Source organism: Pyrgilauda ruficollis, unplaced genomic scaffold (assembly GCF_017590135.1).
Source record: "Pyrgilauda ruficollis isolate IOZ18807 unplaced genomic scaffold, ASM1759013v1 scaffold39, whole genome shotgun sequence".
Lineage (NCBI taxonomy): Eukaryota > Metazoa > Chordata > Aves > Passeriformes > Passeridae > Pyrgilauda > Pyrgilauda ruficollis.
In genome coordinates, this window is record NW_024525378.1 from 5,362,937 (window position 1) to 5,379,745 (window position 16,809).

Here is a 16,809-nt window from a genome sequence, read left to right on the forward strand (position 1 = left end):
CAGCCTCAGTGCTGGGGAGGTGATGCCTGCCAGAGCCCAAGGACATGGTTCATGTGCATCGTGGCAAATTTCCCTGGTATGTGGTGTTTTGGACAAAACCAAGGTACAGCCCCACTTTGAAAGAGTTGTGGAAACCTTGTTAGCCTGGAGCTGGTGTTGTTACAAGTGGGGAAATTGAACAGGAAGTAAGTTAACTAAATAAATAGCATTTTTCTTCCATTTTCTTCCTTCCCCATAAGAATGCAGCAGTGTTTGCACACACATGTGTTGCTGCTGCACTGGGAAGCGACCAGATTTAGAACTGAAGTACCACCCGCAGGAGGAGACCATCTCCAAATAAGTCTTTTAAAAGTTAATTGGGGCCCTTGGTCCTCACTGTAACAATCTGTGTCCATGGAGGGAGCAATTGATGAGGCAGAATGGCTGCTGGCACCCGGGGGCTGGAGCCCTTTGGTCTGTGTGAGCACAGGGAGGGAACGGGGCTCTCCTCGGTGCACCAGTGGAGATGATGGTGATTAATCTGAAAATAGTTTAAAGCATTCATGAATTGTAAGAATTAATTCCCAATAAATCAAATGGTAGCCCCATGGGAGTAGGGAAAAGAAATAAATGAGGGCTAAAGAAATTGATAAAAATCCTTGAGCAATAAAGAGATGAATGCCAGTTCTTTTAAAATTATATTTAAATGAACAAAGTTGATTTAACTGGCTTTTTTCATACCTTGTACTAAGATTTAGTTCTACAGCATGACATTATATCAAGAAATAATTTGCAGAAAGACTTTTTAGCATTTCATGTGCATTCCACTTAATGACAATTTTAATATTCTGTCTTTGGTCCTACATCGTTACGGGGAGGCTTCAATTGCTCAGTGTGCTGAGGAGTTCATAAAGATTGTTTCTAATTTCTTTTTCAAGTCTGTTACAGAGTTCAGAGTGATCAACACGTGAATTATAATGTTGCTGAGTAAAATGTGGGGAAAACTGTTGTTAACTGCTTGAACTAAATACACAGCTTTGTGATAGTGCTGTTTCCAGAAGTATTTTCCTGCCTAGGGAAGTCCAGACAAGGTGCTGAACTGAGTTCTGACCCACTATGTCACTGGGAGAGCAGAGCTCACCCTCCTGGTTGTATAAATAACATATCTACTTAATTTTTAACCTGTTTTTAAATTTTTTTTTTTAATTGGCTCTAGAAAGAAAATTATAATGATGGAATTCATCAGGCTGAGTAGCCATCATAGGCAGAGGTGCTGTGTGAGTCTTTTGTGGAGTTCACACTTAGGGGCCAGCTGCAATGCACTTAATGGCAGCAGAGTAAGTGGCTACTGAGAATCAGATCAATTGTATCACTCTTATTAGTGCTGGCAGCAGTTACCTGTTTTGTGGTTGTTTCAAGAGCAGGGACACAGAGCAAAGACATCAATTTGTGACCCATTAGTGAGTACAGGTGTTAGCACAGAAGGAGTGGTGCTGGGGGGAGTTGTTGTTATGCCGAGGTACCTGGAGCTGCCTCTGCAGCCTGACAGGGACCCCACGGGGACAGGGACACCATAGGGACAGGGACCCCACGGGGACAGGGACCCCACGGGGGCATGGCAAGGCTCTGCCTCCCCATCACTCTCAGCTGAAGCTGCTGTGCTTGGCACCTGACTGCATGGTGCTGCAGGGACATCACTGCTGGGAGGATGATGGGGTCCTGCCTCCATCAGCAGAGCCCCAGATGTTCTAGGGATTCACTCCTGTACCAAAACCATGCAAACAGAATATCTTCACAATGTGGTTTTGTGGCACCAGCATCCTGATCACTCCTTAAATTGCCCCAAGGAGCTGCTTTTGGGGTAGGACTTGTTGCTGGGTATCCCAGCCCACACCAAGGAGATGCCCAGCAGCTGTGTAGTGGTCTGCAGCTTGTGTTGCAGCCATTCAGCATTTATCCTGATCTTGCAGAAGGGCTTTCCTTGGCAGCCCCTGGCAGTTCTGAGCAACAGCACAAAAGCCAACTTGGCACTGGCATGGCTTGTTCAGTCCTGTTTGTTTGAGCCACAGGTAATTACTCCCATACTTAATGAATGACATTACTTTTATTGATGAACACAGAGGCTACATGCTGGAAAGAGGAGGTAAGGATTAAGTTTTATGGCCTACTGCTGCTATGAGAAGGAGCATCTAGACACCAACTAATGCCCCCTTGATGGGATTAGCCATTGTGTTAACTGCAACTCTGGATAAAATTGCTAAGTCTGTGACTTTCGACTTTTAACTTCTTAAATATTGTAGATATGAAGGAAGTTCACTTACATCTTAAATGGAAATGGCATTTAATTCTAGATACAAAAAAATTGCAGCCTATTTACATTTCCTTGTGATTTATACCTCCTACTACATGGATAAGAAGACTTATCTGAAGTCTTTATTTCATCCCTGCTAAGTTCAAAGATCAGACAAATTTCAAACATATAGCCTGTGATTCCTTCAGTTGCTGTGCCAATAATCCCAACTTGCAGTGAGGAGAGTGGAGGTTGCAGTGGCAGCAGCCTCTCCCCATGAGATGCCATGGCTTTCCAGCAGTTGTGGTGAAGTCTGGGTATCTACATTCAGTTTTTGAGGGGCTTTTCTTTGGTTTTTGGTCCCACTGGTGCAGGCTGGGCACATGCTGGGGTTTCTTTTCTTTCAGGGCAAGCATGAATAATTGCTTGAGGGTGAAAGCCAAGCATTTATTTAGGAGGGGGGAAAAAAGTGTTTGTCAAACAAATTTTTGTGTGATCTGCCAGTGTTACAGCTGTGGTGGACAAAATCCCCACAGTCTTGAAAACATTTGCCCATGTAAATATAATTTTAAAGCTTTTTGTCAGTATGGAAGAGATCTACCTGCTACAGCATCCTCCAGGTGCATCCCTGGGCTGGTGGGTGATGCCCTTGAGACAGGGTTATGGCTCTGCCTTGGCTTGGGTGCTTCCATCCTCCCTGGGTGACCTCCTAAACCAGCAGTGAGTGTCCAGGTATCTGCATGGCCGAGGGTGGGTGAGATGTCAAGGGCTGCAACTGCTTGAGATTCCTCTTTCAGTTTTCCATTTGTGCTTTAATCTTCTGATAAGCCACAGGTGCAGTGGGGGGAAATGTCAAGGTAAATGAAGACTTCAAGAGCAGCATTCCTCAGGGGAGAAATAACTTCAGTCATCAGATATTTTTCTTGGGCAGAAACAAGAAATAAGAGATGAGGTGTTTCTGAGAGCATGATGTCAGCCCTGACTGACAGCCCCTGTCCATCACTGCTGCAGTGTGAGGGCAGTGCAGAGAGGAAGGAAATAGATGGTTACTCGGAGCTGATCACCTGCAGTTTTGGCTAGCCCCAGAGCTCTGCCTGCTCTGCTGCATGGCAGGGCATCAGCTGAGTGGGAGGGACCTTGTCACACTCACTCCTGGAACTTCTCCCCATTCCCACACTGGCCTGGATGAAGACAGGTTCAAGGACTTGGTCTTCTTTGCCTTCCTAAGGAAACGAGGACAAGGATTCGGTGCAGTATTTTCTTGAAAGGCTGTCTCTTTTCATGTCTTCCTCCAGGCCTCCAGCTTTTCCCAGCCAGTTTCTGCATCAGTAGGTTGCTCCTTTGGGAAAGCAAAGTTAATTTCTCATTATTATCATGCATAGATGCAGAAGATGGAAGATAGTCCCCTCCTGTTGTCCCTTGGCTCCATGATAACTTTACAGCCAGAGAAAATCAAGCAGGTGAAAAATGGCATCATCCAGGCTGTTTGCAGGAGCCATCTCTCAGTGTGGAGGGTGGCAGGGATGGAGGGGGCTTGTCACCCAGGCACTGGGGACAGCTTCTGCTTGTGCACTGAGGTACAGAGAGGGTCTGGTGTGTGGTACCTCTGCTTTATGGCAGCTGTATTGAACATCCATATTCGTCCTTTAAATATCCTCTTTGGATTGGAACTGGAATAAATGCAGATGATATAATAAAAAATAACTCTTAGAGCCATGGACCTTCTCAAGGAATGGTTCTGGCTGATTTTGCTCTGTTATCTTGAAAAAGAGACTCTTTTGGATTTGCAGTATTTGCAATTCCCTTTTGGCACCCCCAGCTCCTGAGGCAGTAAAACGTAGTTTTCATTAACTGATATGTCTGACATTTACCACATCTCGATGTGACAATTTAGAGGGAACTGGTTAAACTGAAAAGCATTTTTAATATTGCAGTAATGTGATTAAGGGGAAATCTCCGTCCTTCAGGCCAGAGGGACCTAAATGAGCACTAATGGAGTGACAGATGAAGCATCAGTTGACCAAAATATCCTAATCTTAACTTGCTTTCTGTTTATTCCCTTTTTGCATCAGGCTCCTGTTAACAAGAAGACAAGTAGGTTTAGATTCCTATGACCCAGGTGAGGGACTTAATCCAAAAGAAACAAAACCCACTCAGAACAGGTCTTAGACCCAGAGGTCAGTATGCACAGCTGAGTTGGGTGTCAAATCCAAAATGACCTCTCTGGAAAATCGTCCCTGGAAATCTCATTTCCTCTGTTCCTCCCTCTCTTTGTCTTACTGAGGGAAACTCTGATTTATCCAGTGGCCTGGATTACTCCTGAGCACTGTCAGGAGTCCTGGGTCGCCCCAAGCAACAAGCTCAGACCCATTGGCTGCAGGGTATGATTGTTTGTGTTAAAAATAAGTAGGAAAATAGAATTTAGGACCTTCTTCCTGGCTGTAGCAGGAACAATTTGGGCAAAAGTAGCTCTTAGGCTGTTGTGGCAATTTGTGGGAGCCTTGGCAATAGATAGCAGGGAGAGAGGGAGGAAAGCATTCAAGATCTCATCAATACTTGAGACAAAAGGCTTTCTGCTTTGCAATTACTCTTCCTGTCCTTCCCTCTCCTTCCCTCAGGCCACAGGCAAGAAACCAAAATAGAGATTAGGCAGCTTTTAAATGCCACAGGCTGGTAAAGGAGAGGAAATCCAGAGCGGATCAAGAATTGCAGCCTGTGCTCAGGCTTGTGACTTTGTCCCTCTCATCTGCAAAGGGAAAAAGGAAATCCCCAAATTCAGTCTGAGTGGCAAAACCCCCAGAGATTTGGGCTGGAGTCACATCTGTCACATGCCCTGGGAATCCCCGGCAGGCCTTGCTTGCTGTGTCTGCCACATGATCAGTTGGCTGCTCTGGGCTATGTCTGAATGCTGAGGGATGGATGAGCAGGGCAGAGCTTTCCTCTCTTCTTCCTTACAGTGGGTGAAATGCAGCAGTGTAGATCAGGTTAAAACTGTGTCTCATCTCATGAAGTTATCTTTAAAAACCAGCTGCTTTCTGTGAGCCTTAAAGCAGCTCGATACGCTCTTATCAAAATCGAAAACCGCTCCAGAGATCCTTAAGAGATTTTGTTTCATTGGGCTCTATTTTCTGTAAATCTCATTAACTGCTTTGCCCATGCCCTCTCACTGTGTTCCTTTTTCATTGCAGAAATCACCAACAAACCCAAGTTCCAGCCCTGAGAGCATCAGTGAGGCTGCAGAGCTCAGCTCTGCCCTGCCTGTGCCCGCGTGGCGCTGGGGGTGAGGGAAGCAGGATTTCCCTGGCATCAGAAGCCTCCAGGTCCTGTGTTTTGTGGAACACCACGTGTGTGAGGCAGGAGCTCAGCTCTCTGGCTTTTCATTGCCTGCCCTCACCATGCAGGTGACTCGTCAGCCACCGGCCACAGCCCGAAGGTGCCTGGGGGATCTCTGGTGTTGAGAGAAAGGTTTGAGCTGCCACGTGCAGTGACTGGGGGCTTATAGAATAAACATTGAAATGAGGTACATAATACCTCCACTGAATTAATGCACTATCTCCAGTGCTGTCAAACAGATGTTGTGGCTGTGCTGACACGTGTTTATTTTCAGGGTGATGAGGAGGAACAGCCTCCCTGAGCCCTTGGGTCCAGGCTGCTGGGACCTGGGGGTTAGGAGGAGGTGTAGTTTGGGAGGATGGGGCTTGGGTTTCTGGCCACAAGCAATCAATATTTGTGTGTATGTGGAAAAAATGCTCACTGCCTCCCAGCTTGGAGGGTATTTGTTATTTCTCAGTGTTACAACAGACTTGCCTCGGTTGTGATTTGGCTTAGCAAGCAGCAAAATCTCTCTACAACCAAACTACAGTGGCTCCTGTCTGCTGGGCATCACCATGCCTTTAAGGACATTTCAAATTGCCATCGTAGTTTTTAAGTGGAGAAAGTTTTCCTGTGTCTTTGAAGTTGAGAAGGTGCTCAGAAGGAGCAGGTTACTCCCTGTCTAGCACTGATCTAAGCAGAACAGTGAAACCAATGTATAAGCTCGTGCTTTTATCCTTCCCTTCTTTTTTGCTTGTTTATTGTCATTTAAAGCCAACATTCATGTCCTGGTGCAACCTTCGAGGTGGTTGGAATTTCATTCTGCTGGTACGTTAGCAAGAGAGAGAAATTGTAATTAAATAACAACAATCCTTTTTTCCCCCTAAATTTTCTTTCCTTCTAATTTTCAGCATGTAGCAGTCAAAATACATCCAGTGAAAATGTTGGCTATTTTATCAGAATTCCTTTTTTTCTTTCTTTAACCTATCACTGGCACTTCCCGCATTAGGTACAAGATCCTCACAGAAGAGTTTGCAGATTGCAGACATCACTTCAGCCAGGTAACAGCAGCAAAAGAGGAGCATTTATTTAACACCAAATCCTGACTGTTGCTGTTCTGTGGAGCCTTTTGCTGGTCTGTGGGGCATTGTTCCATAGACACTTTCATTCTGGTTTTGTTGCTTTATGTAACCCAAACCTGTTTCTTGCTTTTAGACCACAGAATGGTTCTATGATCCTGTACAACAGAAAGAAAGTGAAATACAGGAAAGATGGATATTGCTGGAAAAAAAGGAAAGACGGGAAGACCACCAGAGAGGATCACATGAAACTGAAGGTGCAAGGAGTGGAGGTAGGAGCGTGGTGGGGGTGGCTGTGGGCTGTGCTGGGCTGGGAGGTGACGGCTCCCCAAGACACCTCAACCCAACAAAGGCTGTCCACACCTTCAGAAAACTACTCCTATTTGCTGAATTCCATCTGCTACCCCTGGCCTGGGTCTTAGTTGCTGGCTGGGGTTAAACCCCAACTCGCCCCACCCCCAGCAAATAGACTTGTTCTTTATCACTCCTTTGAGCAAACTGAGTACAGCTTCACCACCTGCCTGTGTGGCTGCTGCCCGGGCTGTGTGACTGTAGAGTGTCTCCACACTGAGCATCTTCTGGTGGACTCTGTGGTTTTTGTAGCAGGCACTGCCCAAGGGCAGCCTGACACCTCAGGGTGGGCTGCACAGCACTCTGTAACCGTGGTAGCTGGAATGGGTCCAGTTTGGGTCTCACAAATCTCAGCTAAGTTTTGGTAGCAATTGCTGTAATTTCTGTGTGCTGACAGAGTGTTGGTCTTGCAGTATGCAGGGGAAGAATTTCTGTTGAATTTGACCCAGAATCCATGTGTGCTTTGAGAGAACCTTTGCTCTGCTGATGGTATTCAGCCACTCAGACACATTCATGCAAGTGAATGCACCTGAGGCATTATTTCTGGAATAAGCTCATTTGTTCTACAATATGTCATTGTTTGACACCACTTTTCTTTCTTAACCTCCATCTGCATGAGGAGAGAGCTGTTCTGATCACTCTGGTCACTGCTGATGTTAAAGGTTTGCACAGGTGTGGATAACAAGTGCATTTATCCAAGTCTTATATGTATTAAATAGCAATGACTTGTTCTGGTAGCAGAAGCCCACCCACAGAGCTGTGCCCAGCTCATTCCACTTCAGCAGGGCTATATTCCCAACACTGGATACCAAACTTGGGGCAAAACTGGTCCAAGGCTGTGAAAATGTGTAATTGCAGTGTTCAGCTGTGTCATTTTGGCCAATTGGAACGTGAGGCTGCCGGGTGTGTGTTTGTGTACTGGGTTGATTTTACAGCTGACAGCCTGTGAGCCTGGTTGGGGTAATTGGGGTGTCCATGACAGGCAGAGCTTCACCTGTGTCTCCAGGCCTGTCTGGCAGCTGCCAAGCTGGACTTGGGGCTAAGCTGAGCTTTACAGCTGCACCCCCAGGCCTGCCTTGGCAGATGCTTTGCAAGGCATGAATCTCCCTCCTGTTGGGGTGAGGGGCACCCTGCTCTCCCCCAGCATCCCCAAAGTCAGCGCCAGCAACGGGAAGGGGACGAGTGCCCAGAATTCATCTCGTGCTCCAGCTTCCTCCTAGCCCATTTGTCATTCTTACATTCTGTCTGCTCTAATGAGGTTTTGGGGTTTAAAATAGTATTAAATGGATTGCATTATATTACACCAGAGAGGCATAACTTTGTTCCATAATTTTTACATCCAATAACAATGTTTTATTATGACAAGCACAAAAGAAAAAAAAAGTCATCATCACAGAAATGGTGCCTTGTTTTTGTTTTGGGTTTGCAGAGTGTGATTTAATTAACTTCTGTAAACTTTCACAATTCAGAACAGCAGACCCTGTGCTGTCCCTTTACCTGTAGCAAGAGATTGTTAATGACCTTTGGCTGCCACATGAGCACACGAGAAAATAAATGGGACTTTCTTGGGGTTATTCCAAAGCTGGAGCTACCCAGCCCTTTAGTGCCCAACTGCATGGATGTGGTGGTGATTGTGTTTAACTCAAAGAGCCCTGCACTGAACCCATTAAGTTCTATTTTACTGAAGTGTCTCCTGGAAAGTAGCAAATACAGATGGGCACATCTGGAGCTGGAGGAAGCACAGCTTTCAGGGATCCTCCTTGTGGCTGATCACATTCTCCACTCAGGAAAATAAGTGTCAAACTATTTGCTTTGTGATTTGGATGTACCAGGGTTTAGCCATTCATTCCTACATCCTTCTCCAGCTTGAGAGCCCTTTAGTACCTGATTTTCTCTCTTCAAGAAGGTACTTGCACCCTCTCATCCACAGGCAGCACCTGGGTGGTCACTGCCAGTCTCTGTTCTGAACGATGCAGAAGTCATCTGTTCTCTTGACTTCCAGGTGTTTCTTGGGCAGAATGATGTAGTTTTAACCTTATTAATTAATTACTCAATCAGTACACCTTGCTACTTCACAGACAGCATTTTGAGTTTAGGTTTCTGATACCATTCTAAAAGGAAGCAATGTTCTCAACTTGGACACGTAGGCAGCAGATTTAAAATAACAAAAAAGGCTTTTTTCAAATTTGGAGTGATACCGTAGTTAGCTGCATTAGGGTTTAACAGGGCATGAAATAACTGTCTGCCTTGTGGCACTGCCAGATCATCTCAGCGACTCTTGCAGCCAGAAGATAAATAGGGATCATTGTCGTACTGATGGAAAAGTACTTGCAGAGCCGACAGCCAAGAGCATCAATAGCATCCAAACATTGCTCTGGAAATGGCAGCTCGGAGGCAGGCAAGAGGAACATGCTGGCCTGTGAAACTACTGACCAGCCAGTTCTGAACAGGGATTGGTATTAGGAGATTTAATAATTAATTCCTTCCTGAGCGTTGTCAATGTGATGGCTCCTTTGTCTTTCCAAGTTTTGGGTAAATAGAAAAATACATTTTGGAAACAAAAAGTCTACATCGAATCCTGAGGGATGTTGATGTCTTTCAGAACCCTATAGAAGGATTTGGTGAGCATGGGTGAGGCAGCTAAAGCCAATTTAGGACATAAATAAGGAGTAAACTACTTTGACCAGGAATACACTCATTTAAATAAATATGGTTTAGGAGGAATAAACTACTTAACCAAGGGGATGTTAAATGAAAATGGCCTGAAATCCTCAAGCTGTTGCCTTGGTTAGCATTGCTGTACAGGAGGGGTTTGGGTATTACTTGGTTAATCTGATCACAGTCCTTTTAGAAAAGGCTGGATAAACCAGAAAGGAGAAGTTAATTTGGCCTTTCCCTTAATACACCTCTTTGTGCAATTCTTTGTGGAATCTCTAGTCTGTGATCCTTTTTAAAATTCTAATTAATTAGGATCCCTGGCGATGTGTTCCTAATCAAGTCACATAATTAAAAATATTAACTAATAAATAATAGTAAGGGGAGTGTTGGAATAGCTTTGCCATGACTCCGGATGGTGCTGCTCTGCTTTGCAGGCTCCTGGCTCAGAGGTTGCATTTCTGCCTTTTCTTGTGTGTGAACTTTTCCAGGAGAGTGTAACTGTGCCTTCACATGAATTCATAGTAAACTGCTGCCAAAATTAAAATGAGGTTGTGTTTTTATAGTGAATTTCCCTCTCATCATTTGTGTTTTGGAAGGTCAACACTGATCAAATTGCTCTTTATCCTGTGTTGAGGATATTTTAGTCTCTCCAAACCCCAGTGCCTGAGAAGTGGTTATGGAGAAGAGCTGTCCCAAGGCTGGGGCAGAGCTGTTCCTCTAGTCCCACTCCAAGCACCAGAGCTTCTGTATTTGAGAATACCTTGGTCTCTTGTAGATTGGGTGTTTGTTACCTTGGTACAATATGGTAATCTTTATGAATTCCTTAAAAAAGAAACAACAAAAAAGTAAAACTTGATTTCAGTCTTATTAAGAGAGAAACTCCCTTGTGGAGATGAGATGCAAAGTATCAATTTTGTATGCAGGACTTGTATTTAATTAATATCATAACAGTCCCTTAACACTATTGCAGATTAGTCCATGAGGACAGGAATGAAAATTTTAGATTATTCAATTACTGCACAAACCCTGGGACATCACCATCAAAACTGCACACAGGTTTTGTGGCATTTGGGTTTTGGCAGCGTCCCTGTGCTCGCCCTGGGTCACCAGAGTGGGGACAGCATCAGTGGCCTCTGCAGCCAGGGGCACCTGCAAAGGAGCAGAGTTTTGCTTTTGGTAAATGACCAAATGGGCTCTGCATTGTGCAGAATAGCCCACCATGGAATACTGAAGTGCAGAGTGGCTGTACATCTCTCTCTTCCCTGCTGTCGTGGGTGAAATGGACTCAGTTGTCACGGGAGGGTGGGAGCCGTGGAGGAGGCACGTTGGAGCAGCCCTAATCTGGGAGTGATTCCTTGGGCAGCCTGAGCCACCTCGCTGCAATTCACTTTAATTTTCATGGGCTTTGCTCGCCCTCAGAGGTGAGCTGTGTAGTTTGCAAACTAATTAGGATCACATTGTTCAGTCAGTGTGCTTAATGCGTTTCAGAGAAATACTGTGGAATGGCTTTGGAGGAGAAAGGAGAGTTTAATGTGAGAGGCTTTCTGGAAATATGACACACACGTGTGCATACATTAACACAAACAAGTGGCCCTGAAGAAGGGAGAAACTGCTCACAAGGAGGGGCATTTTCTTCATTATTGATGCAAATATCATTGTCCTGACACGTCTCCTGAGATTTCACTGATCCCCTTTATAACCAACCTCTCTGTTAAGCCCCTCTAGCTCATTAGAGATAACAGCACCTCCCCATTTTTGCTGGGGCACACTGACCTTTGCAGTGTGCACCTCTGCACAGTGGGCACCACAGGCAGATGCTTGTGCAGAAATGTGGAGGTGTTGACTGCTCATGAGCTGTGGTTGGGATTTATTCCTGTTCCAGCTGGTGTTTACAGCACCTGGAATGCAGGGTTGTGATGGCATCTTAATGATTCCTGTGTTGGAGGCAGTCCTGGGAAATGGGAGCATTGTTCTGCCATTTCTGAAGGGGAGTATGGATTATTGTTAAATCCAGAATGGATCTCCTGGGAGTCTCTTCAGAAGGGAACATACATATCAATAATCCTTTTGTATATCAGGGCCCTGATGTATTCTCTTGCAGTAACATAAAGTCACAGCAAATTCTCTTGAGTTTTGGCTTCTTTTCCTAATGCCCTGTACATGTGCAGAAGATTTTTTTCTTCACAAGACCCATAACATTCCTAATCCTTTAATTGTCATGGTTTATTTAACTTCACCACTAGAAGCTTTCCTAGTATCTGGGTGTCTCAGAATGAAGATTCAGCTGAGATCAGGGCCTTGGGGGATGCCCTGCCTGGCAGGTGCCCTGGAGGCAAGTTCTGCCCAAGTCAAGGACAGCCACTGTCCCTGCAGTGCAAGGCAACAGGTTTGCAGCAGCGCTCAGGTAATTGCTCTGTAATTGACTGCATCATCATTTTTCCCCCTGTTTAATAAATAGCGTGAATAAAGCTGAGCCACATGTGGTAGGGTTGTAATTCAAATCCCATTCACTGAAGTCTGACCATTTTTCATTTAGGATGTAAAAAGTTTTGATGTAAATGATTCCAAAAGGATCTCTGTGGACTAATGACATTAACATCAGGCTAGATTGGAATTTTGTTGAGTAATTGGTGCTGCAACTATACCCCTTGCTGGGGGGAGAGAGGGAACCAGGGAGTACAGTAGGGTGTCCTTGAGGTCCCTTCCAATCCACACCATTCTGTGATGGGTCTGTGGGGATGTCACTTTGCAGAATCCTCTGCTGACATTGAATTTTGCCTCTTGACTTGCCTGCAAAGCAGTGCTAGATGTCATACTGCTTTTTGCACCCACAAAAGAAAGCAGTGAAACAAAAATTTTAATAAATACATATATACTTTTAGTCATCCTTATGAAGGAAAGCATTAGAACAAGTATACAGACACAGAACATGCTGGCAGGCCCCTGAATCCTTCTGAAATGTGAGGCTTGTGTCGCCTCACCAACTGCATGGCACAAACACACATTGACATTTATATTGACTATTTCAGTTTAGAGAAATTCAAAATTAAATCTATTTTCTGCCAGCTCTGTTGGAAAATCTATTTATGAAAACAAAATCCAATAGGAGATCTAAAGATTGGTGGCCAGAAATGAAATACATTGAGAATAAAATATATGGAGATTGGATTGCTGGCTCTGTGGTCTGGGTTTAATGTGCTGAGGACTGGGATGGGGATGGAGGGGTACTGGTACAGACTTTATCCCTGGGTTTACAATGTAGATGAGTTTACAGCAAAACAAAGTAAACATCAGTGCTTTTTGGACCAGAGTTGGTGGTCAGCATTTACCTTTTTGACCACACAGTTTCTTCTGTGCCTGTGTGGAACTCGAGACAATGTCTGTCCCTGGAAGTGGTGCCTGGAGAGGGGTCAGTGGGAGCCGTGCTGCGAGGAGAATCCCTGCCATTCCTCACAAGATTAAGAGGTTTCCTGGTTCTGTAGGGATCCCTGTGTCTGCACGGAGGATCCAGATGCTGGAGCAGCATGTGCCTTGTAATCTTGTAATTGCATTGTGGGCTGTGACAGAGATAAGGGCTTCCATGGGAAGGGAGGAACCTCGGTGGCTCTGCCTTCCCTGCCTGGCTGTTAGTGAGCTCCTCTTTATTTCTTTCTTTCTTTCACTGTGTGTTGGGCAGGAGGGCAAACCTTGTTTGCTGTATTGCTGCTGATTCTGTGTGCGTCAGGGGTGCATTAAACATTTTAATTTCCTGAGTTCCTGTTGGAAAGTGGGATATTGCTCGCCAAGGTGTGCGTGGGGAGGGAGAACAGGGAGAGCAGAGTCTTGTTTGAAGGTTTGAAGGTGCTGGAGTTCCTGAACACAATCTGGGGTTGTCCCCAGCAAGCAACACAGACACAGAACCTGTCAAGAGGGGGTTTAGAGTGTGGACACATCCGACATGTTTGGATGGCCACACCTTTGAAGGATGTTATTTACTTTCCTTTTTTATAGACAAGGGATAAGGATTAATGAGATGGTGTTTGGACACTTTCTGAACATAAAAAACATTAATTTCCCACTAGCACCCTGGGGTGAAGCGAAAGGGAGACATGACAGAGGGGAGCAGGGACGGGCTTGGCAGTGCCAGCAGCAAGGGTTCTCTTGGTTCCCAGCCGGGATCTGACCCAGGAATTAGTGGCAGGCAGGAGCTGTGCTCTGGGTCTGGCTGTGTGTGCTGTAGGTCAGGTTGAAGCTGCCGGGGGAGCGGCTGTGCTGTGTCGGTGCTACAGCCGGGGAGCCCGAGTGACCCTCTCGGTAACATCAGGAACGCACAAAGTGTGAATTACTGTATTTCGGGGAGAAAAACTGCTTTTCTACTCACTGCTTGTCCTATAACCATCGCAGACGGTGTCTCCCATGTAGCAGTTGCCTCGTCTTTGCGGAATACCTTTTCCTTGGAGCGGCGGGATGATGCGTTCGTGCGCTCCGGTGTTCCCATCTTTCTGCTGCCATCGCGTGGCTGCCGGGGCTCAGCGGCGTGCTCCGTGCCGGAGGGACCCCGCTGCCGTCCCGGGGGGCTGCCGCAGCCCCAGCCCCTGCTGCACCCTGGCTCAGCGCTGTGGTGATGCTCCCCCCACAGCTGCAGTCCCCCCGTCCTCTCCGGGGACACAGCTGCACGCCCCGGGGAGGGCTCGATGTCCATCTCTGACTGCAGCGCTTGGTTTAATGTTCGCCCGAGTTCTCACAATAAGGTACAGTAGCTCTGAACTCCTCTAAGGTGAAGAGTTCAGGCACCCAAATCAATCACCAAGGATTCTGGTCTCCCTGGGGGCTCTTGGGGCATGTCTCGATGTGCTGGGGTGGCAGGGCTGGGTGCCCCAGCTCCTCTCGGCTCCGGCCAGCACTGACCCGCTGCAGCCCCACCTCGGCATTCCCACGCTGGACGGCACCGTGCTGCTGGACTGGCTCCCTGTCAGCTGCCACGACAAATCCGTGGTGTTTTTCCATTAAAAAGCCCTGTGCTCCAGAGGACTGCAGCGTCTTAGAGCACTTTAAATATGTTTGTGAAGATTCTGCCTTCTGTCTGACCCCAGACACTCTCTGATACTGCGTGGGCGTTTCTGTTGATGGTTACACTTTGCCTGCAGTTTTTGTGTGCTTGTTGCCATGAAGAAATTTTGAATAAAAGCAGGATGAGGTGACACGAGCATGCTGGAGCACTGTGAGGAGGATTTGCAACGCCTGTGACTCTGCTGCACTGCCTAATCCTCCTGCTGCACTTCCTTCTGAGCATGCATGATGGGAGCAATGCCTTGGCCCTTCCTTGTCCTTCTGCTGGTCAGGCTCACTGTTGTCCCTGCAGGCAGGTTTCCATTGTGTCTGTAATGTCCTACCATAGCTGGGACAATTTATTTTAGCATTTTCCTATTAAAAGGAAGCATGGTTTTGAGCTTTAAAAGGTGAAATGCCATCTCCTTTCTTGCCTTCTGTGTACTTCTCTTCCTCGCTGGGAGGAAGAGATATGGTTAGACTTCAGTGTCTCTTTAATCTCTCCGTGTTGGAATTATAAAAAGTACATTTATAATGACAAAAACATGATAAATTTTTTTTTGTGTTAAATCATGAACTTTCCTGTGAACACTTGCTGAGGTTTCTGCCCCTAGCTCCAAGCCTGGTGGTCCAGACCCACCATCCTACACTGTCTCCATTCTTAGGGCAGGCAGAGGGAGCTCCCAGACCCCAAAAGCCCTTCCTGCCTTGTCTGTCCCACATTTGAATTACCACTTCTTGAGTTATCATAGCTATATAAAATAGACAGAAGGGTTTCAATCACAAACCCAAAATCAAAAGGTTTATTAATGGCTGGAGGGAACTGGAATTTAATATTTGCCTGTTGTCTTGTCAATTCTCAGCATTTAAAAGCCCAGCGGCATGGGGATGATTCTATATATAGCAACTCTATTTGAATAGACAGCATAGCTTCAAAGTAAATATTAATTCCATTATGCTATTAACAGTTATTTATCATGACAGAAAGCCATAAAGTTATTTCACTGGAATACAGCCAGTAAATTGCATCTCCTAGATGAGATACAGCACATGTTGAATTCCAGCAGCAATTACCCAACATACTTTATACATGTTGGTGACAAAACATGTTCCAGGATGAGCCAAGCTCAGGCTTGTATGGAAAACCCTTTGCAGCCATCATGGAGCCCCAGTGATGTGTTCCAGTGGCACTGGAGCCATCATGAGCCACTGGAGCCACTGGCCAGGATCAGGAGCACCGTGCCACAGAGCAGTGACTCACTGATGCTGCTTCTTGCATATTGTATATTTGACTTTGTAATTACCTAAATTACTTATTAAAAGTCCCTCATAATTGCCTGACTCCAAGCTATGGCGAGAAGTCTGGGTTTTACTTATGATTTTTTCTAAAAGATGTTGTGGATTTAGAGTTGATCACTGAAAGGATGGATTTTCTGCTGCTGTTTCCCTAAGTGCAAGCGTGTGTCCCTAGCAGAGGTGGGGGCCACTGGGGAATGTGGGCAGGGCTTTATTCTTCTTCATGAAGTGTTTATGGGATATACTGGCTGTGCCAGCAGCTTCCACATGCTCTGGTGTGATCCATGGATCAGCTTTTCCTCGTGCACAAGCAGTGGTGCAGAAGTGGGGGCACTTCCAGCCCTGCAGCATCCTGGGCAGAGGACACACGGATGGAGTCACTGCTGTGACAGGGCAGAGGATGTTGCACAATATTACAAATTTCAGTGAGTTTATGAAGGCTATCTCTGATTGCAGTCTTTGGTGGGGACTGACCTTCAGCATATATTAGATCTTCCATTTTATAGCAGAAAACAATATCAGGGAAACATTAAGGGTCATCAGCAGTTGGATGCGCTTGTGCTAGCAGAACAATGAAGGCTGTCTGCCAAAGATTATTGACTTCTTGTTGTCTTTTATCCACAAAAATAACTCTTCTCATGTATAACCTATGAGAGTTGTGCAGTAACTGCTGTTAGAGGAAAACCCCAATAGAGTATTGAATAAAACAGTTTTAAAGAATTTTAGCTTTAGTTTCTTTAATGACTAAGAAATGTCAGCACCTGTGCACCAAGTGTTGCTCTAAGCAGAAGAAGAACATAAAGTTCATTATATCAC

The 16,809-nt window shown here is 45.7% G+C and overlaps 1 protein-coding gene across 1 annotated transcript in view; it reads left to right on the forward strand.

Moving 5' to 3' along the window:
- Positions 1–16,809, forward strand: part of CAMTA1 (calmodulin binding transcription activator 1) — a 238,540-nt gene that overhangs the window by 74,967 nt on the left and 146,764 nt on the right. The window contains exon 5 of the mRNA XM_041476559.1: positions 6,797–6,932. Within this exon, the coding sequence (XP_041332493.1) occupies positions 6,797–6,932 (136 nt within the window). The remainder of the gene's footprint in view (positions 1–6,796; positions 6,933–16,809) is intronic.